This window comes from Bicyclus anynana, chromosome 13 (assembly GCF_947172395.1).
Source record: "Bicyclus anynana chromosome 13, ilBicAnyn1.1, whole genome shotgun sequence".
NCBI lineage: Eukaryota > Metazoa > Arthropoda > Insecta > Lepidoptera > Nymphalidae > Bicyclus > Bicyclus anynana.
Window position 1 is genome coordinate 13,526,837 of NC_069095.1, and position 27,884 is coordinate 13,554,720.

At 34.0% G+C, this 27,884-nt stretch overlaps 1 protein-coding gene across 3 annotated transcripts; it reads left to right on the top strand.

Annotated features, from left to right (window-relative positions):
* The first annotated feature begins 953 nt into the window (after positions 1 to 953).
* Positions 954 to 26,599, top strand: LOC112044491 (thymosin beta). 3 transcript variants are annotated; one of them, XM_024080364.2, is made up of 5 exons: positions 954 to 1,104; positions 22,245 to 22,402; positions 23,777 to 23,890; positions 24,539 to 24,652; positions 25,624 to 26,599. In XM_024080364.2, exons 2-5 carry the CDS (start codon positions 22,258 to 22,260, stop codon positions 25,761 to 25,763), a joined length of 513 nt encoding a protein of 170 aa, XP_023936132.1. In that variant the 5' UTR covers positions 954 to 1,104; positions 22,245 to 22,257; the 3' UTR covers positions 25,764 to 26,599. The 3 variants fall into 3 exon arrangements, with proteins under 3 accessions (XP_023936132.1, XP_052741052.1, XP_023936133.1); XM_024080365.2 differs by having other exon boundaries at positions 957 to 1,107; positions 22,247 to 22,402; XM_052885092.1 differs by lacking the exon at positions 24,539 to 24,652 and having other exon boundaries at positions 956 to 1,107; positions 22,247 to 22,402.
* Positions 26,600 to 27,884: the final 1,285 nt, after the last annotated feature.

The window sequence follows — 27,884 nt, forward strand, 5'->3', positions numbered from 1 at the left end:
AGGTATAAACCGCTGCGTTGGCCGGGGTATGTTGGTTTGATGGTTTAACTGACGTGGTTCTCACACCCAATTACATTTGGACTTGTATAATACTCAAATTCACCAACAAAACTGTATGTCGTTTTGAGGGGGACGAGGTAGTCGGTCTATGGGGCTTCATACATAAGATATTCCAAGATTTAACTAACTTTGTTTCTTCATAACGAAAAAGTGAAACTAGTTCCGATCGGACAGTATTAATTTATAGATATATAAATAGAATAGAATCCTGGCTACGTCCACGCTACGCGCATAAGGATTTTATGGAAGGCCATGGATGCCCACTAGGTAAGTCTTCATCATTAACGACTCGTATTCGGCTCACTGTTGAGCAGGGGTGTTCTCAGAATGAGAGGGGGTTAGGTTAACTGTCTACCACACTGGCACAAATAGCGAATTATCAGACTTGATAGGTACAGAGAATTAAGAAAATTCTCAGGTATGTAGGTTTCCTCACCACGTTTTTCCTTCACCGTTTGAGACATCTGATATTTTTGGTGCATGCTCCAGACCGGATTCGAATCGAAGGCAGATCAGAGGTCTAGTGTGCCGTGACAGTCCAATGGATATGATATGACTTAGTATAATAGTAATATGACAGGTTTATGTTGCCTTATGATTATGTTTTATAAGTTAGACCTACTTCAGTCGTACCTAGGTAGTAGGTATCTGTCTACATACAATAATAATAATATCATTATCGGCTCTAGTAATAGCGTTTTGTTTTTCAATACAATCGTTACGGATTATTATGAATGAATCATCGAGGACGCGTACGACATCGACACAAAGATCGCTATGCGTACAGCCTATCGCTAATTTGTTGTAACGCGCGAATATCACCCTTAAATATACTGAGTTAAGGGCTATTGTTATGTGTTGTGTTAAATCCGTTGTGTGTACATACGGCGCGCCGCCACCCCCGACTTTATCGGTCGCACTCGCACACAACTTCTGTCTATTGAACCTTCACTACGTTCGCCGACGACACCCACACAGCAGTTGCATTTTGCCGGTCGAGCACTGTGAACGTGTTTTATAAAACCCCACGACACCAAATAATTTAAGGTGAGTGATTAATTTTTTATTATTCAAATCATCCTGTTTGAACATTTTCAAAACCTACAAAATTTTCAATCAAAAAAATTTTTTTTAAACTGTTTCAAATATTTGAATATCGAATTTATAACAAAAGTACTGTTCAATAAAATTGAACAGAAATACAAAAATATGGTTATTTTAGTGAAATAATACGAAAGTTTTCGTATAAATCGTTTTGAATTGATTGTTTTACGCCATAACGGCACTTTGCCGGTGCGGGTGGGAGCGGTTGCATGATTTCATCTACGTATACGGCTTTACACCATCTGCCGCGTACAATAAGCGAAAAATTCTTTTTGTTTCTACGTGTCCGTACTTCGTATGCGGTATCGATAAACATATCGATGCATTCTTTGATGTATGAGTAAGAATATAATCGGCCGTGGCTCCATTACTTGAAGGCAAAGCAGGTTTTATATGCGTAAGGATGTCATATTACCCACAATTAATTATTTTTTTTACTCGTGTATCATTGTGTCCTCAATATATCCTATATTACATAACGAAGTCTACAAGATAAATGATTCGTATTTGTCATGAGGGATTGTAAGGGGTTGATACATGAGGGTTGGGGAGTTTTTTAGTATCCGCGTTCACAAAAAGTTACACCCGCATTTTCGGTAATCAAAATAGTGAATGAAGTCATTTTTCCTGCGTGCGAAGAAAGACCTAATGGAAAAAAATGCCTACATATAACAGTGTCTTCATGGTTCGTTTGCCATCGAGCGAATTTATGCTAATAAATACAATTACTGCAAGTCGCTAACGCGGTCGTTCAACTTAAAAGCTCTCTGAATTAATAAATAGATTATTTTAACAAGATTTGCCAAACTTGAATTGTTGTTATTGTTATTTTTGACTGTGATATTTTACTTTTGAGATGACATCTTCAGTCGAGTCATTTTTTAAATAGGGATTTATAATTTTTCGGGTATTTGAAGTTCAAATGTAGTAAGTACTTAGGTAGGTACATAAAATTCATATTCAAGGACCCTCCTATACAAGGACATGCCAATGTTAACGAACCCAATCACTGACGCTATAAATAGAATTCTGACTCGAACCACATGGTTGACACATCCAATAGCCGTTAAACGTTAATGTTTAACAAAATAATTTAGATTTTATAATAATATTATAATGTTTTAGAGCTTTTTTACTTATCTGTACTTACATTCTTACTTATCTTACTTTCGGGAGTTTAGTTACGTATGACCATTCTTGTTTTTGACTTTTTTCGATTGTAACCAGATAGGTAGGTAGGTACGTTACGAGTGTGTGTTTAAAAAGAAAATCTAAAATCTATAAACCTCATCTGATCACTGGAATACGAAATTGTTTATCGTATCTACCTGGGTAGATAAGTAGGTATGTACCTACTCTCAGATTAATTGAATTGAAATGTACATGATCCGATCTTCATAGCTAAGTAATTATCCCTATAACAAACTATATATTTTAAAAAATTGTCATGTATTGTATTGTCATGAGCCTAGCTATTATATTGACTTACAAAATATATTAAAAAGTATACCTACAATAGAGCAAGTGAGTATGAGTAACAGTAACAATTACAAAAGAGTTAAACCGGTTAGGATGTCATGTCTACTTTCGCCGGCTTTCGCGTCACAGCTTATCGCCAATCGTTCACGAAATCTATAATTGGTAATTGCCTCCATTACTGTTGCGGTGGCGTTGCGTTGTACCAATAAGACACATCGTTTAAAATGTCTGAATATCCACAAGTTTGTCGTTCATCACTGATTTTTGACATTAAATGTCAAATTCATCATCATCAGCCATCCATCATCATCACCATTGTACTTATTCGGCTATTTTGACTATTCTAATTCTCCCTCCTTAGAGAGGAGATCATTTGCCAAACTATCATGCTGCTCCAATGTGGGTAGGCGGTAATATTTTTGACAGTAACGGTCACTATCACATTTATTGACGGGTTATCGTGCTCTATGACGTACGGGGATGGTTTCCGACTCCAATTTTTGGGAGTAAGAAAATTTCAATAGGTATTCGTAGCCTGACGTGGCCTGGCCTGGTGTCGGACTCGGATCCTCATTATCTGAGGCCGCATTGACTAACAACAGGATCAACGGCATAATCGGCACATACACTTTAAGTCAGGATTTTCGTTGTGGCAACATGCTTGTAACTTTATTTATTTTTTAGTCTCAATAAAACTAATGATGTTTTAACCAATTTCACCACTTGATATACAATAAATAAAACCAGAATTGATTGATTTACAATAATTAATATAGTTTTTTAGTAGGTCTTGTAAACCAATTAATTCTGGTAATAGGCACAAAAATAAATGACAACTTTAAAATTAAATTAAATCTATCTTCAAATATTGTGTCATTGTTAATTAAAAAAAAATATAGCACAAAGAAAGTAGTCCACAAATTGATTGCGTCATTCCAGGAAAATCAGCATTGAGTGCGTCATTGCAGACTTCTAAATCTCTAAAAATTATTTTTAAAAATTTTTAGTCCTTGAAATAGATGTATAACGAGTGTATTTTTTAAGTCTTTATAAACCTAGTTTCTTTAGTTCAACATACCTTCTAGATTCCTGAATACATATGGATGTATCTATCCTACGATATTTTATGAATCTTTGAATTTTTAAATGATATGAAAAAAGAGATTGTTCATGTTCGGCTGCTGGTGTCGAAAAACTGCAATGAATTCATGGAACAGAAGTATTTTTTAAAATAAACTTTATTATTTATTTTAATAAAACTGTTTTACTTCATTAGTTAATAATAACGATATTAATGTCTACAAACAGTGAATGGAATATTTTCCTTGTATACTTGTAAAGTAGGTAAGTATTATTTGTTTTTCCAATTTAAGGGAATAAGTGGAATGACGAGCTAACCAGAAAATGAATCATAATTAATGATAAACTCAGGAAGTTAGGTAGGTTGTTAGAGGTTTTACAAACTATGTCCAATACGATAATAACACACGAATCTAAACAGTTAGTACTGATTTAATTATATCTAATGCAATATTTACAAAACATCTATAACCCTCTTGCAGTCGGGTAAAATATTTGAAATAGAACAAGAGCCTACCGTACCTTCTTAACTACTAAAGGAGCATAGGTTGACCAACATAAAGCTTTTATAAAATGATAAAGACTCGTTTCGAACGGGTTCTTAGACCAAAAAATATCAAAAAATTTAATAAATACATTTAATTAAATATTTATTTTATTTTAATAACTTTATTGCATACCTATATAAATAAAGCCTAAAACTCATTTACGTTTAAGGTGCCTGTAGTTACTTACAAGCACCCTAAACGTAAATGATCAAAATCATTTTCTGCTGCATCAATTCAGATTGTCTGATTCAATTGACATTCATATGATAGATGTTAATTTGTCATTTTTTTAATAAAATTATTTCTTTAGACTGTATTTACTATATAGCAATTCGAGTACATGGTGCGTACCAATATCAACGGTAGGAGTTAGGACATGAATGATAATGACATTTACTCAGACGGACACTAACGTACTGCGAGGGAGGCAAACGTATTATTTCATTAGTGCGAAAGAGAGGCAGCTAGCCGAATACAAGAATCGATTGGGACCAAACAACCCCCAATACCTAAAGGGTATCCACTTGTCTGCAGGGAATTTATTCGTATTATCACGTGATTGTAAATGGAAAGCTATTGTGAAGCCAGTTTACTTTAAAATTTTACGTTTCAAACCCTTTCAATACTGTGTAACAGGAAAATTTATTATTATTCACACATATTATTAATCGTTGTTTTAATAAACATTAGGATAAAAACAGTAAATCAATTACATATACGATTACTAATGATGAAAGCTTAACTTCAAATTTTGCTGTTAGGTAAAGCTTATTTCCTAAATTATTAAACCTTGTTTAATGATAAGGCGATTATTTTAAGTCGCATCATATATTGAATTGAAGCTTAGTTTAATTTAAAACTTAATAATTATTTAGTTTATTAGGTAAGATAATGTGAATACAGTATTTTTTTTGTTTTACCTTTTTTATCGAGACATAATACTCTATAAGCTAACTTATCATAATAATAAATCGTAACCATGCAAATAATTGAAGTTGCTTTAATTCTGGAATGTGAAAACGTTTGATGTAATTTGAAAATACAAAAAACCTTTGCAAAGTATACATATAATTTAGACGACATCTCAGTCGTTTTAAAAAAGAGCGATTTCAAAAGAAAAATATAAAGATACTGTATTGCAGATATAATAAATTATCTCAAAGCCAACCCGACGTCGTCCTAGGTACCCTACGTCTGTTCTGCCGATCAATAGCGAGGGATAAACCGCCATGTTTAGAAGTTGAAATAATAATAAGGGTGAACTTTATAGCCCTCGGTCGTAACTCGTAACGTTAAATGACGGAAATATTGGATTTAAATAATTTAGTTAGTGCCATTTTAAGACCTAATAGTAAAGGTAATATTGCACAGAAATTACCAGTTATCTTAATATATGAATGCGAAGGGTCATCACAAAATCTATCAAAAGTAGTTTTAGCTACTTGACGTACAAAGATGAAATTTGGCAGGGAAGTTGTTTACAGTTAGTAAATGTCCGCTAAGAACGGATTTTGCAAGAGGGCCGGTTTAGATAGGAGGAGAACTAAGGGCGGACGAAGTCGCGGGCGTCCGCTAGTTTTATATAAAAAATTGAATGGCAAACAAGTTTTATCGAGGTAAATATTATAAAAGATGAATTTTGTAATCTACCTAAATTAAATCTAACCACAAAGATTATAATTAAAATTACGGCAAGGCTTGGCGCTGTATTAGGCCGTTCAAATAATGATTTTGTTGCATTCTACTATTTTAATAATTGTAAAATACAAATTAATCGAACTATGGATTATCCATAGCACAGGAAACATAATAGTAGGTACAAAATACTAAATATCCTTATTAAGAATTTAGTTTCAAGAGTCAAGAACCTTATTAAAAATACTAAAATTTAATTGGCCACATAAATTATCTTTTCGGCAACTAAACAAAGAACAATAGATTCACTGAAACATTTCGAGATCCAAATGTAATTTATGCTGTAACGTTATTTTTACTGTTCTTACACTTTTTATTATCGCTTCTTAATTTAATTAAGTCTTATTAAGTTTTGGAATACTAGAAAAAATATGAGAAACGCAGCGTCGGCCATCCGTGGTGCTTATGCTCTTGAAATCTCTCTAATTGCCTCCATCTTGACGCTCCATAAAATTTGATACGTAAGTTTTGGTGTTAGTGCTTGCGTCGGCGGAGGTCGATGACCCGTTGACGTTTATGTTTTTTAAATTGTGTGCCGTCATCGATTTTAAAGACGACTCCTGACTTATGTGTGTTCGAACGCATAAATTGGCACTCGACAGACTTTCTGATTAGTTTTATGAGCTCATAAAATATTAATTACATTTCTTCCGTTGAAATTATATTGATGAAACTACTCGTTTATAGGCTAACCTATATATTGAACAAATATATCTTAAATCCTATTTTGTAATTAATAATTGATTGACTTTAACTTTTATATTGTTTAAAATGACAATCAAAATTAATAATATTTTCAGTTTGTAAAAGGCTCTTCTCGGATCAAGGTTTTATAACATTAATTTTAAGTTTAACGACTTTACTTACCACCATTAAATTAAATCATGACATAACTTGACGTTTCAAAAGGGCTTGTAAACTAAGCCTAATTGGAATAAATGAATTTTGAATTTATTATTTTTCATAAACTTTTAATTTTTAACTTTTACCATTTTTTACCTTCGATCTCCTTAATGTATCTATCAATCAATCATTTGTTTCTGCATAAACATCTAAAACAATGTCACAGAAAACATTATGTACAAGACAATGTCTTATTCCGTGAAATAGGTATCCTCTCTTTTTAGTGTACTTATCCCTGAAAACGTTGAAACGATAATTATGATGGTCGATTGAGTAGTGTGAAAGTTTACCACAAACAAAAACAAAGTTAAAAAATAGTATAAAACGTTTCATTAAAAAATGGTTAATCAGTTGACTTCGTATAAATCTGTTAATGAACCAATGTAGATTGCATGAATGAATGTATGATCCTTGAATCAATGAATGAAAATTTATAAAAATCTAGGTTGGTACAAAAAAAAATGAGCTTATACCCCTATATCTCAGAATATAAAAAAAACCCTGTATTGTACATTTAACATTACTGTTGAATGAATGTAATTATCGATGTTATATACAAATCAAATAAAAATCTGCATGAAAATTGTCTGACATTTGCAGCGCGAGCCTGTGGCACACAGTATACTAGTGTAGTGGGTACATAATACGCGCCGCGGCACCTAGACAATCGCTGGCATTGTCTTCATGCGCCATTGTCCGATTACACGCCAGATAGACTATCCTGTCTGCGTTAACTGCCTACACGTACTGTGCACTGTGTACTACAAATTGCCAATTATATCCATTTAGTACATACTAGACTACTTTTTGTAATGTCTTACTGTAGGACTAACGCACTATTATCATGACGTCCTGGATTTGAATTTCGAACTGGGATGAACTATGAAAATATTGAGATCTTCTATTTCAAAGATTGCAAACTCTGTCACTTTCAGACATATTTTCATGATCAATAATAACATAATATAATGATCGTTATTTACTTAAACTTGAGTACCTGCAATTCGCATCGACAAAAACACGCTAACTCTCATTGGAGCGTCATGCTTCAAACCTCCCTTATTCCTCTCTTTTATAAGAGAAGGCTTAATGCCTGCAGTAGCAACCTATTAAACGATAGGCTAATGGCTGATGATGTCTTGATTTGCACAAGTATTTTTTTTTCTGTGCCTGATGTAGTAACGGGAGCTGGCCTTGCTATGACTATGACCGGACATATATTGTCTATGCTAGACTAGATAAAGTCGCCTACACGATACAGGGCAGCCAACCGCGCAATAGTGCACTTCCAGCAACGGAAGTCATTTAGCGTCTTATATTTTTATGACTTCCTTTACGGTTTAATGTGAAAACGAAACGATTTGTAAATGTCTTTTCAATATGTATTAACATTATCATTACCTGCGTCTGGAAATGTTACTTACGAGTGTTTACTACGTGGTGCGATATGACTATTGTCTAATATTATTCTAGAAGAAGTTTTTGCGTATTAAGTGGTGACTTATTGGTATTTTACTTCATTCTTCACTTGTTAGTTCCAATTTCAAATTTCAGATAACTTTATAGTGTGTACACGATAGATACTAGGTAATTAATTAATAACTATCCTTAAATTGGAATCGGATTGGATATTACAACTTTAAAATTTTTCCTCGTGTATTATTTCTCAATAAAAAAGAGAAATGTGGTAAAAAAAACTTTAAACATCAAAACCCAAAGTTTCCGAATTTTAAGGCAATAAGTATATCTATACTAATATTATAAAGAGGTAAAGTTTGTAAGTTTGTAAGTTTGTAAGTTTGTAAGTTTGTAACAATTTTTTGAAATGGGGTAATCTTCGGAACTACTGGACCGATTTTAAAAATTCTTTCACCAGTAGAATGCTACGTTATCGGGGAGTGCTATAGGCTATATTTTATATTTCTATCATATATAACTACTGAGTTATCGCGGGTTTTCTCTTACAGGTCGGACCGAAAAACTTACTTATTCGCATGCGCTGCCTCAACCATTGCGTATAACTGAAATAAATGTATGGAGGCTTTTTGAACCTTTAAAAGTTCTACAAAAAAGTCCGCGACACCATATATCTATCTTTTATATTTTAGCAGATATAGTACCTTTAGTACTTTAATAAATTATTTAAATTTTAAACTAAGGTTTACGTCATTATTTACACAACTAAACTTAAATCCTTATCAAAATAAATTATTTAATAATCACAAGGATATTATAGAGATAAGATTTGCCCTTTACAGTATGTTAATTAGTTATATAGTTTCGGAGATAATACAAAATTTCTGAAAGTCGCAGAAATGCCGCTATATGACGCCCCGCGGTTTCAATTACGTGGTTCCCGTTCCCGTATGAATATGAGGACCAAACATAGCCTATGACACTTGCAAATAATGTAGCTTTCTATTGGTAAAAGAATTTTCCAAATCGGTCCAGTAGATCCAGAGATTACCCCCGACAACCACACAATCTTTACCTCTTTATAGTATTAGCATAGAAGTCGCTTGGGAAATTATAGTCTTTTGGTCATTGCACCACGCACAAAAGGCTGGACCAATTTTGCTGAGGGTAGGGATAGGATAGAGGTAGGGAAAGGGTAGGATAGAGGTAGGGTAGGGGTGATTTAGGGAAAGTGTAGGGTAGGGTAGGGTACGGATAAGGTAGGGGTAGTGTAGGGTAGGGGTAGTGTAGGGTAGGGGCAAGGTAGAGGTAGGGGAAGGATATGGAACGTATAGGGTAGGGGAGGAGTAGGGTAGGGGAGGAGTAGGATAGGGGTAGGGTAGGGTGCGGGTAAGGTAGGGTTAGGGTAGGGATAAGGTAGGGGTAGGGAAGGGTTAGGGTTAGCGGTAGGGTAGGAGTAAGGAAGGGGTAGGGTAGGGATAGATTAGGGGTAGGGTAGGATAGGGTATGGATAGGTTTCGGGTAGGGTTAGGGTAGGGTAAGGTGGGGGAGGGAAGGGTTAGCGTTAGCGGTAGGGTAGGGTAAAATAGGGGTAGGGTAGGATAGGGTAGGGTTGGGTAGGTTTACGAGCAGGGTAAGGTAGAGGTAGAGAAGTTTACATCAATTTTTACGCGGACGAAGTCGCGGGCGTCCGCTAGTACTTAATATCACAGATAATATTTCAATTTAATAAAACATTAATAAAGGGCCGGACCTCCTTAGAAGATAGTAAAATCAATAATTTAAAATACTTTATTTATAAATCGCAATAACTAAACATCAAACATTGTTAAAAACGCAAGCGCTAAATCCGTGTACACGCAAAAAGGCGTGAATTCCTAAACACAGTGTTCAAATGTCAAACAGTCCATCTGTCTGTTCCTCAGTATTTATAGTCCCTGGCGCGAGTGCATGGCGGAAAATAGCCCGCCTCGTCATGGAACTGCTAAATCTGCGAGACCACATGCTCTGGAGAATCGTACTTACTGCGATTTACATTAAATCTACTTGTTCCTTACTATGTATACGTACACAGTTGATATGGGTTACCTGATGTTGTGCAAAACTGTCCATATTACCATAATTGTTTTATATTATAAAGTCCGTCTATCTGTTACCGTTTAACGTCGTTTTGGTATACCAATTTATCTACACTAATATTATAATGTATCGAAAAAACTACTTGACCGATTTGAAAATTTCTTAAACCAAGTTACATTATCAGGGAGTAACATTATCGCCGTATTGCCACGGAATGGGAACTACGCGGATCACGCGGTTTCACTATTCACTGATAAATGGAACATTGGTTCTACTTTTTTACCGGTGTATGTACATATCAAAATTCATCTAAAGCGGTTTAACAGCGTAATCCTGAAAATGTAAAACAGACAGACTTACTTTATAATATTGATATCATCATCATCATTATCAACCCATATTCGGCTCACTACTGAGCTCGAGTCAGAATGAGAGGGGTTAGAGTATGGATACCATAGAATATATTTTTAATAGTTTTATGTAGATATTTAATGTACGAATTTAAGCATTACATGTCAAAATGTTGCAGTCACTTGCAGTTTATACTGCAACAAAGGTACATAAATTGTTATAGACTAAATACGTATGATTTACGAAATTCCGTTTATCGATACGCCTTCAACCTCAGCCTTTATGTTGGTTTAATAAACATAACACTTGAAACTATTGTGTTGGCAGTGTTAGTCACGTGGTGGACTGACAACACACGTTTCATTTAAAGTGAAGTCAACAAAATTAGGATGTTTGTGAAAGGTTCATTATCTTTAAGCCGACAATAGGACTGTCGCAATCGGTCATATTGTTATCGCCCGCATAAAATACCTCTGATTCGTTATATTATCTTTTGATTTTCTTAGAACAAACATGCACGTGAATTAATAACTATTTATTATGAAAATGAAAAGTTCAAAACTTTTTTAGGATTCCCAATAAAGTGTAGGTCGAACACGATGGTACAAATAATATTGACCCCTTTAATTCAGAATATAAAAATAATTCTGAGCCCTGTATTACATTATTGGTGAATGAGTGTAATTTTCCATTTTAAATATGTACATCTAGCGGACGCCCGAAACTTCGTCCGCATTTAGACCTCTTTAATCCGGCCCTTTTGAAAAATCCGTTCTTAACGTACATCTACAAATTATAAACTACCTACCTAACTACATACCAAATTTCATCTTTGTACGTCCAGCGATTTTCGTGATTTCGTTATGAATGGCCTTTCGTGTTTATACTATTTATTAAGATAAGATATAATGAAAATGAGCTAATTGCATAAAAATCGCCTAAAAAGCAGCGCGAGCCAGAGCCTTACAGTTATTATTTGTATATGGTCAGATTTGTTTCTTTTTTAATCACAATTTTTCAAAACGATGAATTGACATTAAATATTTTTTAATTAATTGTTAATTATTAATTGTTCCGGATATCCGCCTCATTTTATGTATAGTCCCTCTGTGTAATTCGATACTTCCGGAGTTCCTAGAATGTTGCCAGAGTAATTTAATTAGTAGCATAAGCTCCCCAGTCCCGTCTTACGGAGAGTCTTATGGAGAATTTCTTTGCAAGCGAGGATTCCTTGGTTTTTTAATCAAATAATAATGTTTTATGTTTCAGCATTAAGAAATTTGTTTTGGATATTAAAGTAATCCTATTTTGTAGATTCGTTTCTTTTTTGATATTTAATGATTATTTTATTTACTTTGAATATTTATTTTACGTTAGTACACTCTTAGATATAAATGGATTTAAAATAACTAATTAATATAAAAGTTATTGAAATTCATTTTGTTAAAATATGTATTGACAGGCTCTTAAAGAGTTTATTGATTCAGCAAATTAAACAATCGTACGAGTAAATGTAAAAACCCGTCCTATTGATTGACAAACATACAGAAATGCTAATCTCATCTAAACGCGACATGCATCGAAGGTCGCGTACAGATGGCATACAAAGCGACCTACTTCTCGCTGTGCAGCCATTTATGGTGAAAAGGCGTGCTTCATTTGTGTACTACCTTTATACATCCCGGCACAAGGTTGTTTTAAAAGTATCCATACAGATGTGCGGACTAGCCTGAATTGATTTTTAATTCTTAGAAACAACATGAGGCAGTAGTTCAAGATGGAAGTCACGTGTTATGTGGTACGCCTTGGCGATGAAAGCCCTTCGTTCATTACTAATACAGAATAAGAGCAACATACTCTTATACTCGTATACTCGTAGTACACAATTTCAGCACTGCAGACATTTAAAATGTTAAATTGTTTAGCTGACTAAGTTATTTACACATACATTTTTCATATACATACATTCTATCCAAGAAATAAAAAACTCATTTCTTCGTTGTAGTGTCTGATTTACACGTGTAAGATAGAAATGGAATAAATTAAATTAAATGGTCTATTTGAAGCATTCTTACATTTCTTCTTCGTTTACATATTTTTCTTTATCATAGTAACTAGTAAGGTCTAAAGAGTAATGATACTGGATACACACATGTCAAGTGCTCGTCAAGTAAAATTTTAACTAGGTTCGATCGTGTTAGCTGATTTGTTGGTACGTCTGTCGACGCATAATATTCCAGTGCAAGGCTGTTTTGTGTCTCGTATGTCACGATTCACATTCACGATCTTCTGGAATGCACCGTATTTATAGATGGCAAGGTCGGCCGTGATTCTGCGTACATCTTCTTGAATTGGCGGAGTCTTGTTATGGATTTATTGTGTACCAGCTTTAGCTCTCGGTTTCGACTACGTAAATATTCATACTCTGTGTCGGTCCAAGGTAGAATTGACATCGTACGCTTCTTCAATTACGGATCACACTTTATCAACATGTCTCCTGTTCTGTTACTGGAATTGACGATTAGTTTATATTTTTGCTTTCCTTACGTGGAGTGGTTAGTGGTCGTCGGTTATCAATTAATACACCATTTCAATTTTTCAATAATATATTATAGATAGATAGATTTCTAAAACATAAAGTAATTAATAATAAATGAGTGTATAAGCCTCAATAATTTTATGTTTTAAAAAAAATATCCAAAATCGAAGATCTGTCTTCGAAGATTTGCCCAAACAAAAAGAAACAATTTTTACGATATAATACTTACCTGTGTTAGTAAATAATGTTGCTACTTACTAAATAAATAAGTGGCACTTATTTGAAAATCACTACGTTATCTTTATTATTAAGTCAAGTATGCCCAATTGCTATGTATATCTATTCTAGTATAATAATGATTTCGTGAAGTAAATTTAGGTAGGTATATAAACATCGTTATTTGCGAAATGGTTTTGGTAATTTACTGAATGCGTAGTTTTCGGTTCTAGAAATATATCCCTAAATATTTCCAGTAATTTATCACCTATTTGCGTACTAACTCATTTATTTCTAGGTCGTTATTCCCCTGTTTGCGCTAAAATTGGCCTTCGAATAAATCTTTACGACCTTTTATAAAATTTATGGCGGGTGTTTGTCACATTAAATAGAATAAGACTATTTTAGCCAAGCGTACAGAAATTTTAGTTTAGTCTACCTTTTCGTCGGTATTAACACTATTTTACCATTGTATTTGATGATACGTGATAATGTTATACACTTTAACTTTGAACTCTTTATTCTATAAATATTAATGATCCCAATTTCAAAACTATATCAACTTTATGCTGGAAACAAAGTCTGCACCTTAGGTAATCTAATTCAGTTACAGCGATTTTGTTGAATTCGAAAACCATCTAATTGTCTTAAAGTAATACATGGTGATATGAACATTGAACAATCATGGCGAAAATTTGGTGCTTACGTTGTTTAATTATGTTAATCAACGCAATCGAGTGATTAGCTGCAAGATCATCGTATGAATCGTCGAACAATGTTACTGGGTATATGAAAGTCGCAAGATATCGAGAGAAATTTGAAAGTATGTCTTATAAACATTATGTTGCATACTTGAACAGCTGATGTGGATGGATTGGTGTTTAATCTCGACCCGAAGATAATAAAAATATGATGACTCTTTAAACATCTGTGTTTTACTGTTTCTCACAAAAAGTGTGGTCTTTCTGCCATTTTTGGTAATATGTTACAAGCGAAGACAAGTTCGAGTAAATCCGGTATCAAGTTTGCTTAGAATTATTCTTAGGACATACATTACATGCAGTATGCTTTTCTAACAATATTCTTCTTTCTTCACCTTTTTACCATAAAGGTAACTGTCAGATATTATCGCAGCCACTTGTACCGTTATGTAGCCGCTATCCCTTGGAAGTACGACACGGCTTGAATTTTCATTTCTGATACGAACTGCAAAACTCTAAAATCCCCTTCCAGTATCCGTTTTACTGTTTTTACTGTTTTAAATTGGTATTTTTTAATCTATCAATTTTAAGTAAATATACAAAGAGGGCCAGTTTAGGCTGAAAAGCGTTCCCCACTCGACTTTTAGGCAAGCACGTTCCTTCGTAAGTAGCGTCTTCCCTTACTATTAGGCATATTTGCTGCCAAACTCCGTTATAATAAGCAAATACATAAACATTTAATTAGAGCTATAAAACAAGATGCTGTTCGAAAGCGGTTATTTTGTCTTATTTTTAGTTCGAAGTGGAATTTTACTATTCACTACGAGAAGCATTTGAGACTCTTAATGAGTAGGTGTTGTAAATGCTTAGAACGGCTTACGGTACATACTCGTACGTATAAGCGCCAAGCGGCGGCTGCGGAATGGCCGACGATACGCTTACGGTGAAATTTTAATAACTTTAACTTTCTACAGTCTGTCTCTCCTTCAGACTTGTGTTAGGGACGCAGACTTCAGTATATGGCTATAGTTACAAATGGATTGTTATTAAAGTTACGGACGTTGACTGCTAATGGATAAATATAAAAATACTTTGATATTGATTTTTATACGTACATATTTTGGTAAATTAAATAGCAAACCAAAAATATATTCGTATGTAGGTATACCTAACTTATTGAAAGAATTGTAATTTATTATATTTAGAGCAGAAGCGTAGCAAAATCACTCTTTCCAGAAATGAGGAAAAATGATATAAAAAATCAACAATCCCATTAAATAAGGAACTTGTTATGTTAGTAAAAATGTACAGAGCTAAATGTACTTATTACCTCGACGGATAAAAAGGCTGAAATTTTGCCTTCTAGTCGTAGCATTAAGCCAAGATGAAATAAAGGAGTTAAGTACCTCCTTATAAGCCCTAAAAAGGCGACGCTAGCCGAAAATAAAATGAAAAAAAAACCGTATTATCCTCCACACATAGGGGGAGTAATTTTATACGCTAGCAACCCTACTCCCGCCTGAGTCACATGACACGTCATGCGGCGGTTCACTGCACGGTCCCCTCTCAGACGGGACGTAATTTCGCTACTATCGATCACAAGTTTTATTTTTTATTTATTTGACCCTCGATTCACGAATTTGTTGTAATTGTACCTACAGCTGCAATGCCGAATTTTAGCTTGCTATAGATACTCGTAAAGTACAGTTTAAAAATTATTATACTCTTATAAGTACAACATATTTCAACAAAAAAAGAAAGTACCTACCCTCTCAATATTAGTTCTTACGCAGTTGTCTTTTGATTTTTTAATGAGTTTATTTTAATTTCACAGTTCCCATTTTGGAATATAAATCAAGACAAATTTTAGTAGCACGCCTATTTTTCAATAAAAACGAGTATATAAAACCAATGCAGAGTTAGATATTGTTTGAGTCACATAAATGTTAGTCAGGTTTTCGTAGAAAATAACGAAATATTGTTTTCCCTGTGGTTTGATTTTATACGTGACTGTAAATTGATATTTTCATAATTATTATAAGTAATGAAACATACACGATAGATAAAATTAAAACGCGAATACTTGTAGATATTTTTTACTTTTTCACGCAAAAACTTTTTTTTTTTTTTTATTCTTTACAAGTTAGCCCTTGACTACAATCTCGCCTGATGGTAAGTGATGATGCAATCTAAGATGGAAGCGGGCTAATTAGTTAGGAGGAGGATGAAAATCAAACACCCCTTTCGGTTTCTACACGGCATCGTACCGGAACGCTAAATCACTTGGCGGTACGTCTTTGCCGGTAGGGTGGTAACTAGCCACGGCAGAAGCCTCCCAGCCAAAAAACTACTAATGATATGGAGATAGATTCCGTGGATTTACAGCTTTATCCCGAAAAAATCTATAGCACAAAAAAACTAAATTTCAGACGAACTAAATCGCAAACGGTGTAGTCAAATCTAAACGAATATTATTATGAAGCAAGATTTAGTTTTTGTTTTTTTATGATATACTTAAAAAAAAGAATCGGTTGATTTTAAAAATCATTTCATAATTTCAGCGAGTAATTCATCCGTATTCCCATTGGAACGTGAAATACGCGGGTGAAACCGCCGGGTGTATGCTAGTTCTTTGTAACATTGTTATCGAACTTGCAGGCCTATAAGTATACATATAGAAGCAAAGTAAAAAAACACATCGAAGATTACACCACAATCTCCACTGGACATGCGTATCGGCACAGGCACGGCTAATGACTCATGAGGCATTAAAACTGAGTCAACTACAAGCACTCTTTGTTTGACTTATCAAAGCAACGTCTTACACAAGCAAAAAAGTATAACACACGTACAGATGCGCCGACATATCGGCTGCGTACCTACTCATTTAAATCTAATTAAAATAAATAATAATTTAATTTAACTTAGATCGCTAAGTCAAACCAATTACTGGCCACGAGCGTAAAATACCTGAATTTGTCAGAACATGATTGACTATTTTCGAACAATTCCCGGGTTTCTAATTATGTACTTAATCATGCAACGCGAGGTAAACCGAATGACATATGTGCAAGCTGTTGTGTATTATATATCAGTATTAAAATACTAAAGATACTTTAAATGATAAAATGCTTTTTAGGTCGATGATGAGGTACCAAAAAAGGTCTATTTGACCTCTTTTGATACTGAACCGTACTTATAACTCTAAAATGTTCTTCAGTAAGTTTGATTGACTGCCGATTTAAGTTGTACTTGAAGTTGGATGGTCTGTAGATGTAATATTCCAAGCCCACCATATGGTTGGCGAAGGCGTGCGTGTTGTGATATGTTTTTTATCGTAATATTTTTAAAGCCGGTCGTTCTTGCCCTTCTCGTTCGTATCGCTACCGTAAATGGTCGTGGAAAGGAGCCATGACACGACACAAACCGTTAAAAACAAGTAAATTACACGACAATAGCTCGCTTGATTTTATTTGGGCAAGGATCAAACAGATGGCTAAGGCCATACAGATCTAACTAAACGATTGTTTGTTACAATGTTCATAGTTAAGAGTCAAAGATATGCTTTAAAGTTGTTGAATAAGGTCACTTATGTTTCATAGTTTTTGGTATGCCCTGGTAATAAGATAAAACGACAAAAAGCAGTGTTATCTTTGAGAGCAAAGGAATTTATGGCCACATTGACTAAGCGTTTGACTGAAATCTGTCGTGAAGATTGTTAAGTTTACTAATATTATAATAATCTAAGTGCCCTTGGAGATAAGTTAGGAAGTTGTGGCAGATTGTTACTTACATACCGACATGAATAGCGTTGTTTTTGCTATAAATCACTAGAAAAAGCTGGTAAATTTTAAAATTTGAAAAAGGGAAAAAATATAAAATCTTCCCTCCATCCATCCAAAAATCTGTCCCTATAATTTAAACCAATAATAAGCTATCGGAAGAGGAAAACAAATAACATTAACTATTGTACTTATTGTCGTGTATTTGTACATACTGGTATTATGAAAATTGAAAAAAAATTTTGTGCTGTGCGACTCAAAAGAGTAGAAAATAAATGAGGGTGCTAATGTCGCTATTATGGTAACACTGACTGTAACCGAAACTATATTGGATGGATACTCAAAAGAAATTACCTGGATACTTGATATATGTGTGTTCACTATCTGTGTAATTATGTACTTATTTTATGTAAACCTATCTCCTGAAAAATTACTCATTACAATGTGAATGAATTAGTATTTAGAGAAATTACTCACTACTACATGACAATGACAGCACAGTGTTGCCACACCGCGATTTCATTAGTTCCATTTTTATTAACTTCTACTCTTTTAAGTCGCATTATCTATACTAATATTATAAAGCTGAAGAGTTTGTTTGTTTGATTGAACGGGCTAATTTCAGGAATTGCTGGTCCGATTTGAAAAATTCTTTCAGTGTTAGATAGCCTATTCATCGAAGAAGGCTATAGGCTATATATTATCCCCATATTCCTAAGAAAACGGGAACCACGCGGGTGAAATCGCGTGGCGTCAGCTAGTAATTACTATAAAAGGATAAAATGATTCCAGTAGTGACTCGTTACGCAAGTTCCATCTTGTCGCATACCGCGGCGGTGGCGACGCCCGGCGGTCACCGGTATATTATCGTTTCATAACAACTGCTCAACATTTTACTTGTGCGAATTTTTATCATTTCGCAAACAACCTTTTTGGCGCCGCAGTTTAAGTAAAATGGCCGATTGTCGCGCTATACCCAATGATATTACAAAAGGTAGATAAGTTATGCTCGCCAGAAATGAGGTGGAGTCGAATACGATTCAATTAGCCCGTCTGGCCACCACTGCGTGTATAGTTGGATGGATCGCTTTCTTCGGTGTTTTTAGAGTCATAAACCTATACAATAACGTATATTTATGAAATATTCTCGTTCCCGTAAGAATACACAGATAAAATATAGTCTATACATACTATAGTCTATAACACTCTACAATACTACAATAGTGTAGCTTCCCAATAGTGAAGAATGTTTCAAATCGATTCAGTAGTTCCAGAGCCTATACAAAACATACAAACAAACAATCAAATCTTTCCTCTTGATAATATTAGTATAGATCATTAGTACTACTTGTAGTACCTATTATATATCTATTTCATTTAACATAACTTAAGAGCGAAGTTTCTACCGAAATCTAGTCTCGTCTCGAACCTATTTATGAAACCAATTTTGTAAACAAGAGTGTAGATCGGCTAAAAAAACACCCAAGCAATTACCTATGCAGTCTTCCTGTATCCATAGTTAGCTAATAGATGCGAAATTAAGCCTGTCTGTTATATTATCGCGGCTAAGCCACTGAACATATTTGAATGAAATGTAGTATAGAGGAAATTTGGACTGGGAATTGCACCTTGAAGCAGAACATAGGCTACTTTTTATCCCGAAAAAATCCATGGTTTGCACGGGATTTGTAAAAAAAGGAGTCGCGGGCGTCGGCTAGTTGAATATAAAAATGTTTATCAATAATTATCAATTTTAATATATTTTATACAAAGTTTGTTGTTATTTTAATGTCAATCAACCATTATCTGCCGCATCTCCATGTTGTGGTGATATATTCTGAGCGGACGTATTCAGTGCAGCTTGTCAATTTTAATTACATTTTGTGATTTACGCGACACTAAATAATGTTCCTGTTGCACATGAATGATAATTTTATGCTCTTTGAAAGACACTTATTTTTTTTATAATATTTTATTTATAATATAAAAGGAACTTTACTTCTTTAGGCCTTTTTTTTTACATCTCGATTGCTTCCACTGCAAAAAAAGGTTAGTCATCTTTTCCGTAAGACACTCGCTATCAGTACGAGTAACAAATTTAATTGCAAACGAAAGCTTTTGTGAAAATCTGTATAGTTACTCAACACTACTTCGACAAATAAAAACAAAATAATCTAGAAAAGGTTTTAATGGGCAGCAGTTTTTCAAAAAGCTTTATGGTTAAAACAGAAACTCGAATGCTCATTTCAGTTTTTACATTGTTCAACGTTATGGCAAGGCTTAGGGATGCTCACTACTTTGCACTAAATTAAAAAAATATAACTGACTTGGCTTTATACAATTTTATCTACCTAAAACATGTTATGGTAAGATGTGTATGACATTTATATTTCCCCTTTAAAACTTGAGTATTAAAAAAAGACCAAGATTGTTGCTTTTCATTAATGAAATACGAAACCACAAATACGATCTTAAAAAAATATATCAAGTAGTAAAAATAACTAAAATTACATTCGAATGATTTTGTTAAGTACATCGTCATGGCTTTAGGCTGGCAACCCTAGACGTAGGTATGAATAAAACGTTGAATAGACGATTATTTAGTAAAACCCACCCCGCCGAGACTTCCTCCCCGGACAAAAGGTTGTTTCCCCGCCAACCGGATGTATACTCATTTGGTATACACTACAGTGCATCGGCGGCAACAATGACCGACGAAATCTGTATTCCAGTCGTCTCTTCTCACTAACACGGTCTACCAGATTACATTATTTTGATCAAAAAAAGATATCTATTTTGACTAACTGGTCTTTATGCGAAACTACATTTCTAGACTACTTATATAATTTGTACATTGACAATGTTTAAACCTGAAAGTTATGTTTTTTAATCTAGGTTTTGTTACATGTAAAATTACAATCGTGTCAAATGAACCGTATCACCATTTGTAAAGCATTTTGTTCGAAAGCAAATAACACTGGAGACTTGGCTGTACAGTTTATTGATTTTGTCTTTTTCCTACGGGAAAGGTGGAAAGAACAAAGTTAAAAAAATGAAAACATAAAATATTTGAGGATTATAGTAGCACTTCGCACACGTCACGTACCATAGACAAATTACGTTAGTATTTATAAGGATGATTACACATCGACTTTTTTTACTAAAATAATGCTGTTCGTTGGCACGTTTAGTTCTGCAAAGCAAACATAATCGTGCCAAACCGGTACACGAACGCGAAGCATATTTTTGCCGGTCACGTAATGTATTTGTTAAATAAGTATGGAAAGAGGTTTGTTATGTAGGTAGGTAAGTATGACTCAGGTAACGCCCGTCTACAGTACACTAATCGGTATACAGTTAGCTAAAAACCATCTTCCGCTTTAGCGGTATATAATTCTACTACCGGAATAAGTGTTTAGTCAAGAATTAACAGTAAAATCAAGCTTACAATACTTACACATTGTTGTTGTTTATAAAGACGGCTCGTCTCCAGCGTTATGCCTGTTAAGAGCTAATTTGCATAAAAGCATAAGACTAATATGTGACCAATTTCATTCATACGTAATAATAACAAGGTAAAACTTTGCAAAAACTTGATCACTAATAAAAAATGTGTATAGTGCAATGCTCTGTAAGTTCTAATCGAAAGCAATTATTCTGACGCTGATAAATTTTTCTCGAACGTAAATATTTCAACGATGCCTTGAGTCACTTATGTTAATGTATTTACGGGTATTAGTCAGATAACATTCGACCGACGCCGACGCCTAATAACTTGATGACTAAACCAATTTCTTTATGTGGAAGTGCTTGGAAGTAAAACAAAATGACCGTTTAACTTTCAACTACACAGAGTGTGTCATATTCATTGATAGTTTTTATGACGTTGTTTATAAAAACTATATAAATATTAATGTAAAACAATGTCTTAAAATACACCATATACCATAAGGGTTCGCTGTGTACACGACTAGTATTTGCACCTTACCGTGCCATACCCAAAGAACAATTTGAGCACTGTTGTAAAGGGTTTCTATGCCAGAGAAATTACAGGCGTATGAGAGATAATTCATACCTCATAACGGTCACGATAACAGCGCATTGTGAAATGTATATCCAAGATGCCCTGTGAAGAATAAAAGGTTAAATGAAAAACTGTACGATCCCATGCAGGTTGCATGGGATCGTACAGTTTTTCATTTAACCTTTTATTCTTTACCCAAAACCAAAGCCTCAAAGGACCAACCAACTTCCTTCCTTCAACTACTAAAAAAATCTTTTATTTGTCTACAGATCTCTAAACAATGGCCTGCTCAGTGAGTGACTCTCCCTCCCTCAAGGACCTGCCCAAGGTCGCTACAGACCTCAAGAGCCAGCTCGAGGCCTTCAATCCCAGCTGTCTTCGTGACGTCGATACTAACGAGAAGATCGTTCTTCCTTCTGCGGAAGGTAAAATCTATTTGAAATTAATTGCATATTTTTTGTTAATAGGCTAAGTTAATTATTTTATCTTTAGCTTTAAGTTCAGATGCAAAATATTTCGAAAAGGGATGACTTTTCGGACAGTATCCCGTCTATTCAAGATTTGTGTACGACTAATAAAATTCTAAGTTACTTTGTGTTCCTATTGTGTCCACGGTTGAAACTTGTAGAACCGTTAGGCACACAAACAAAAGCCAAGATACTGTATTTTTGATTCTGTACACACAATTACAAATAATAATATATTGCTATTATTTATATCTACCGATAAGATCTGGTATGAAACCCACGGGCATGAAATGGAAAAAAAAAATAATATTATCGCTCGATAAGATTATAGTAATCTTTAATCAGATACACGTCTACACCTACACAAACAAACTTATAAAAAAGAACAAACAAATACCTCACTCGTAGTTATAACTGTAACCGATTTCGTATTAGGAACCTTAGTTTTGGAAATTATGGATAATCTTAACATTCACTGAAATTTTTCCATACTGGCTGATAACCAGGACTCTGATGCCGATATACCCAGTCCCGATTTTCAAAACAGTGGCAGAAGATTTATGAAATCTTTCTTTAGTGATTTTAAAATAACTGTTACAATATTTATATTTATACTCCAAGGTTACCATTGCTTTTTTTTTCTTACCAATTAGCTAAAATATTGTGTGTTTAAAAATAAACTAAAAAAATGAATCATAATACAGGAAAGCTATTTTAACGTACTCGTATGACCAATTAAAATTAGGTGTCACCATAAAAAAAAAATTTTAATTAAATTAAATAAGGTGTCAGAAATTTTGCGTCTCTTTTAATTGTTTTAATCCTGGGGCTGGAGCTATCTTCTATTTAAGTCATTAACGTTAATTGGTTTTTAATTGAAATCATGGTTAAACAATTAACCGTTTCAACAGATGTAGCACAAGAAAAGCAACACACAGCACTTCTACAGGATGTCGAACAATTTCAGGCATCGTCGCTTAGAAAAACTGAAACCGTGGAAAAAATTGTCCTACCTAACGCACTAGGTATTCAACCTGGGTGGAAATTGCGCTGCTATAAATACAACGGCTTTCGTCCCGTTTCGCCTAATTTAACAAAGATTTTAGAGTTTTTGATTAATAAAATTAATCTATAATAAAGATTTTCAATTTTTGTAGGTACTAAGTTTTCATTTAACTTGTACATAGCATGTGTGTAGAACATCATTTCTTCTTGTTTTTCATTCATATTTTTATGAATTCATCATACTTTGACATATAAGTATATCCATGTGTAGTGTGTACTTTGCCTTTTATTGGTTATAAAAAATAAAGCGTTGTCTATGGTTTGCAGATGTAGCCACTGAAAAAACTCAAAAGTCCCTGTTTGACGGGATCGAAAAGTTCGACGCCGGCAGTCTTAAGCACACGGAAACACAAGAAAAGAACCCGCTTCCTGACAAAGATGGTAAAATATTTAAATATATTTGTTTGATTTAATATGTAAGCATGATGAGTGCTTTTAATTAAAAATTCAGCGCCCCCGCAAATATTTCAATCGAAAAACGAATATGCTTAAGTAAAATTTCTTTATTTGTTCTCAACGTTCGTTCGCCTCACCCGATTACACTTTTCGTAATGCATTCACCAGCTTACTCCCCAAGTCAAGCATGCGTAAAGAAGTTTTTCTTTATCAAAAAATGTTTTCTTTGGGCTGTTATAAGATTTTTTTTACCGACTTCGACAAACATCGAATGTATCATAATAAAAAAACAATTAAAAAGGCTTTTTAAAATACAATTTAAAAGTATAACTTTAAAAGTAGTCTGTACTTTATATATCAATATTAAATACAATTTGAGCAAGTTATATTAAGTCCAATTATTACCAAATTCTTGTAACACAACATGTAATAATAAAGTAATAAAGGATATTTAAACTACTTATCAATATGTTATTAGCTTACGACACGCTTTTCCTTATTTAGATCATTGTGTTAATTTTAAACTATAAAGCATGTAATATATTTGTTTATATGCTTCTATAATAATTATTTTGTTCACCTAATGCTTCATTACTTATGTTTGCCGTGCACGATTTTTTTGCTTCATACCAGTTGTGGCAGCGGAAAAGGCGCATCAGAACCTTCTAGATGGAGTTGAACATTACGACAAGACACAAATGAAGCACACGGAGACTGAAGAAAAAAATCCCTTGCCGCCCATTGAAGGTTTTTCTTTACCGCTTTTTATGCTTGCATGTATATAAACCCTTTAGGACTGCGTTTTGTACATGGTATATCATGGTATATTCGTATAATTAGATATGAACATCATGATATCCCATATTACGAATCCATTGAACATATACACAAAGGATTTGTAATTGCATCGGGTTCTGTAATTAATACGTTTATTACAAGTAGAAGAAGTTTAATAGTATCTTTTACTATTTATAGTCGATGTTTATAATTGTTTTCTAAAATGGATGCCTGTCGCAGGAAGTATGTCATAATAGGTATCATTATGACCAATGTGAATTCACAGATTATCTTGGCTCAAAAATTCACTGGCATTTACGCCCGTACTTTGTTCATGTGGAAGTAGTGTTTTCTCTAGTTACTTATTTTTACAAAACATGGACATGCCTGCGGTAATCCTTTAAAAATAGTATTTAAGGGAATCAGACTAAGTGATAAAACTTAAAATTTATTTCTATTGTTCCTTAACTCTTCTTTTATCGTCTGTCAACGACCCACTACAAGGCCAGGCCTACCACCTTATAGGTGAAGGGATCTAGCGCTTAGACCCACTACACTGCTCCATCGCCGGTTGGTGGGCTTAAGGTGATAATGTTAATAAATTCATTACCGACCTCCATCAGATGTTAATTATTATTATGACTAGGACGGATAACTTAATGTGCTATCTGCGGGATCGGTGTGTAATAACACCAACTTCCTGAGAATTTTAACTGAGACTTCTTATAAGAAATAAAAACTCAGTGTCCTATAGCCCAACCCAGGCTTCGAACGCAGGACCTTATGATCCAAAATCATACAGGCTAATCACTGGACCTACAATACAGTCGTTTTCCCTTAGCTATATACAATGTATACACTCAGTTTATTTAAAAAATAAATAAAAAAATAGAAATAGTATAATGTAAAGCATATTACTAATCGGTTTGTTTTTCCAACAGCTATTGAAGCGGAAAAGGAGAAGAACAAGTTCTTGAACGGAATTGAAAACTTCGACCCCACCAAGCTGAAGCACACCGAGACGTGCGAGAAGAACCCGCTGCCCACCAAGGACATCATCGAGCAGGAGAAGACGGCCTGAACTACCTTCCATTATTTATCGCAACTATATATCGCTAGTATCGCCGTATTTTAGACTCTATGTAAGATGTAATAAGGCCAGTTTACGATGCTCGTTTGTGACAACACCGATTGTCCTCTACAACCCAATAGGGCTAAAGAGCCGTTATCAAAAATATATTATATATATATCCCCTAAAATACTCCGAAATAAACGAACTCCGTTAACTGGTCGTTATCATTAGATTGTAGGAACCAAATTTTCTATGTCACTTTTAATGGTATATATATCTAATAAGTGTATTTTATGAACATTTTATTTATTTTTAATGAAGAGTTAAATTTTAAGGTTGAGTACTGATTTTATTTTAAGTTGGGAACACACTGCACTCCGTATTCGAAAATTTTCACTGTTCAGATGTCGCTTTGTGCTTGTGTTCTCTATATTATAAATTAGAAATTATAAGTATTTTTACATGAGATTCCACGCGTCGTGCGACGTCTCTGGTCATTTTTATTTTATTAGGAGTGTAGTTACCAAGTCTTTCATTAATTTCAAATTTGGCAAATTTTAAGATTTTTTAACCCGGACGTAAGCTAAACCGTAAAATGTAGGTTTAATATTAAATGCTCAACTGCGTATATTAAAGCTAAGATTGTCTAATTTGTTTAAGCTATTGATTTCCTTGTGATGAAGATGAACAATAAATTTTTATACTGTCGTATTACATGTATCCGTAAATGATTCTTTTAAAAAATTTTATAAGACGCCAGCGATGCCAATAAGAAGAATTTTTTATCGAAATTTTGTATGTTTTACAGACGGTGCTTTTTTCTAAAATATAGAACAAAAATTTAGTTGCATTTTATTTCATACCTTTCTTCATCATTTTTAGGGTTCCGAAGCTCACAAGGACTCCCTTACATATAAAGTGGGAATTATTTTTTTTGTACTCGTTTATTTCATAGTGTGGGGTATCGTTGCATAACTAGATTGAAAGATAGTGAGGGGTCTTCTACCAATATTTTTCGATTTAGGGATCTGTATGTAAAATATTAAACTTTTAAGAGCTATTTTTTGTTGGAATCAAGTGTTCATACCCTCTACCGGCTAAACGGTCGTTCATAGATACGTGATAAAATTCACGAGAATTTATACCTACTAATATTTAATTTATTATAAAGCTGAAGAGTTTGTTTGTTTGGTTAAACGCACTAATCTCAGGAACTACTTGTATTATTTCTATGTTAGATCGCCCATTTATCGAGGGAGAGAGAAATATATTCCTGCGGGAACGGGAACCACGCGGGTGAAACCGCGCGACGTCAGCTAGTATGATTAAAATAAAATACTTAAATAATAAAAAAAAATGATATTACGAGGAGAACGAGAAAGGAGAGAAAAATTGCGTACTAATTCTGTTAAAAAGATCATAGTTGCCAGTAAGATAACTCAGTCTCTTATAACTAAATCTATGGGTGGCTATATTAACTACGGTGATAAAGTGGTATAAAGGTAATATGAAAAACAATAAAAAAATTGGTGTTTCTTCTCTACATGCAAGTTGAGGATGAATTTTGTATCGTATAACCCATGGCGTGTGTGTCGTTATCGGTATTTATCACCATATGGGATTAAATTGCTAACTTAATCTACGCAACCCTAATCTGCGCGTGGCCCGTCACGCACATGGTTGGTTTTTCTTATACTTGTTAAAAATATATTTTGTAATGCCGTGTTTTAAATTAATGCTAAGTCATCGCCACATGAAAGACTAACTATTATATTGATTTTACAAATTATAATAATGACTGGGAGGTCATTTATGTACCCTACATTTTGGGAAGAATGGTTAATTTCTGTGTGTAACACCAGCGTACTAACGTGAGTAGAGTGTTACTATAGTATGCGCATTATCATCTGAGTCGTCCGGTCATAAAAGTCAAAAAAGATAGGAATGTGCAGCGCGCCTACCTGCGCACCCTAATTATCGATAAACGGCTACCTGCGCACGTGCTAATGATGAGTCAATAATGATTTGGACGATTCTGATTGGTCGGTTTCTAATGTAATTGCATTGCGTATTTTTTTTGCTATAAATGTGTTTACTGCAATTAAATAAATACATTCATGTGTTACTCG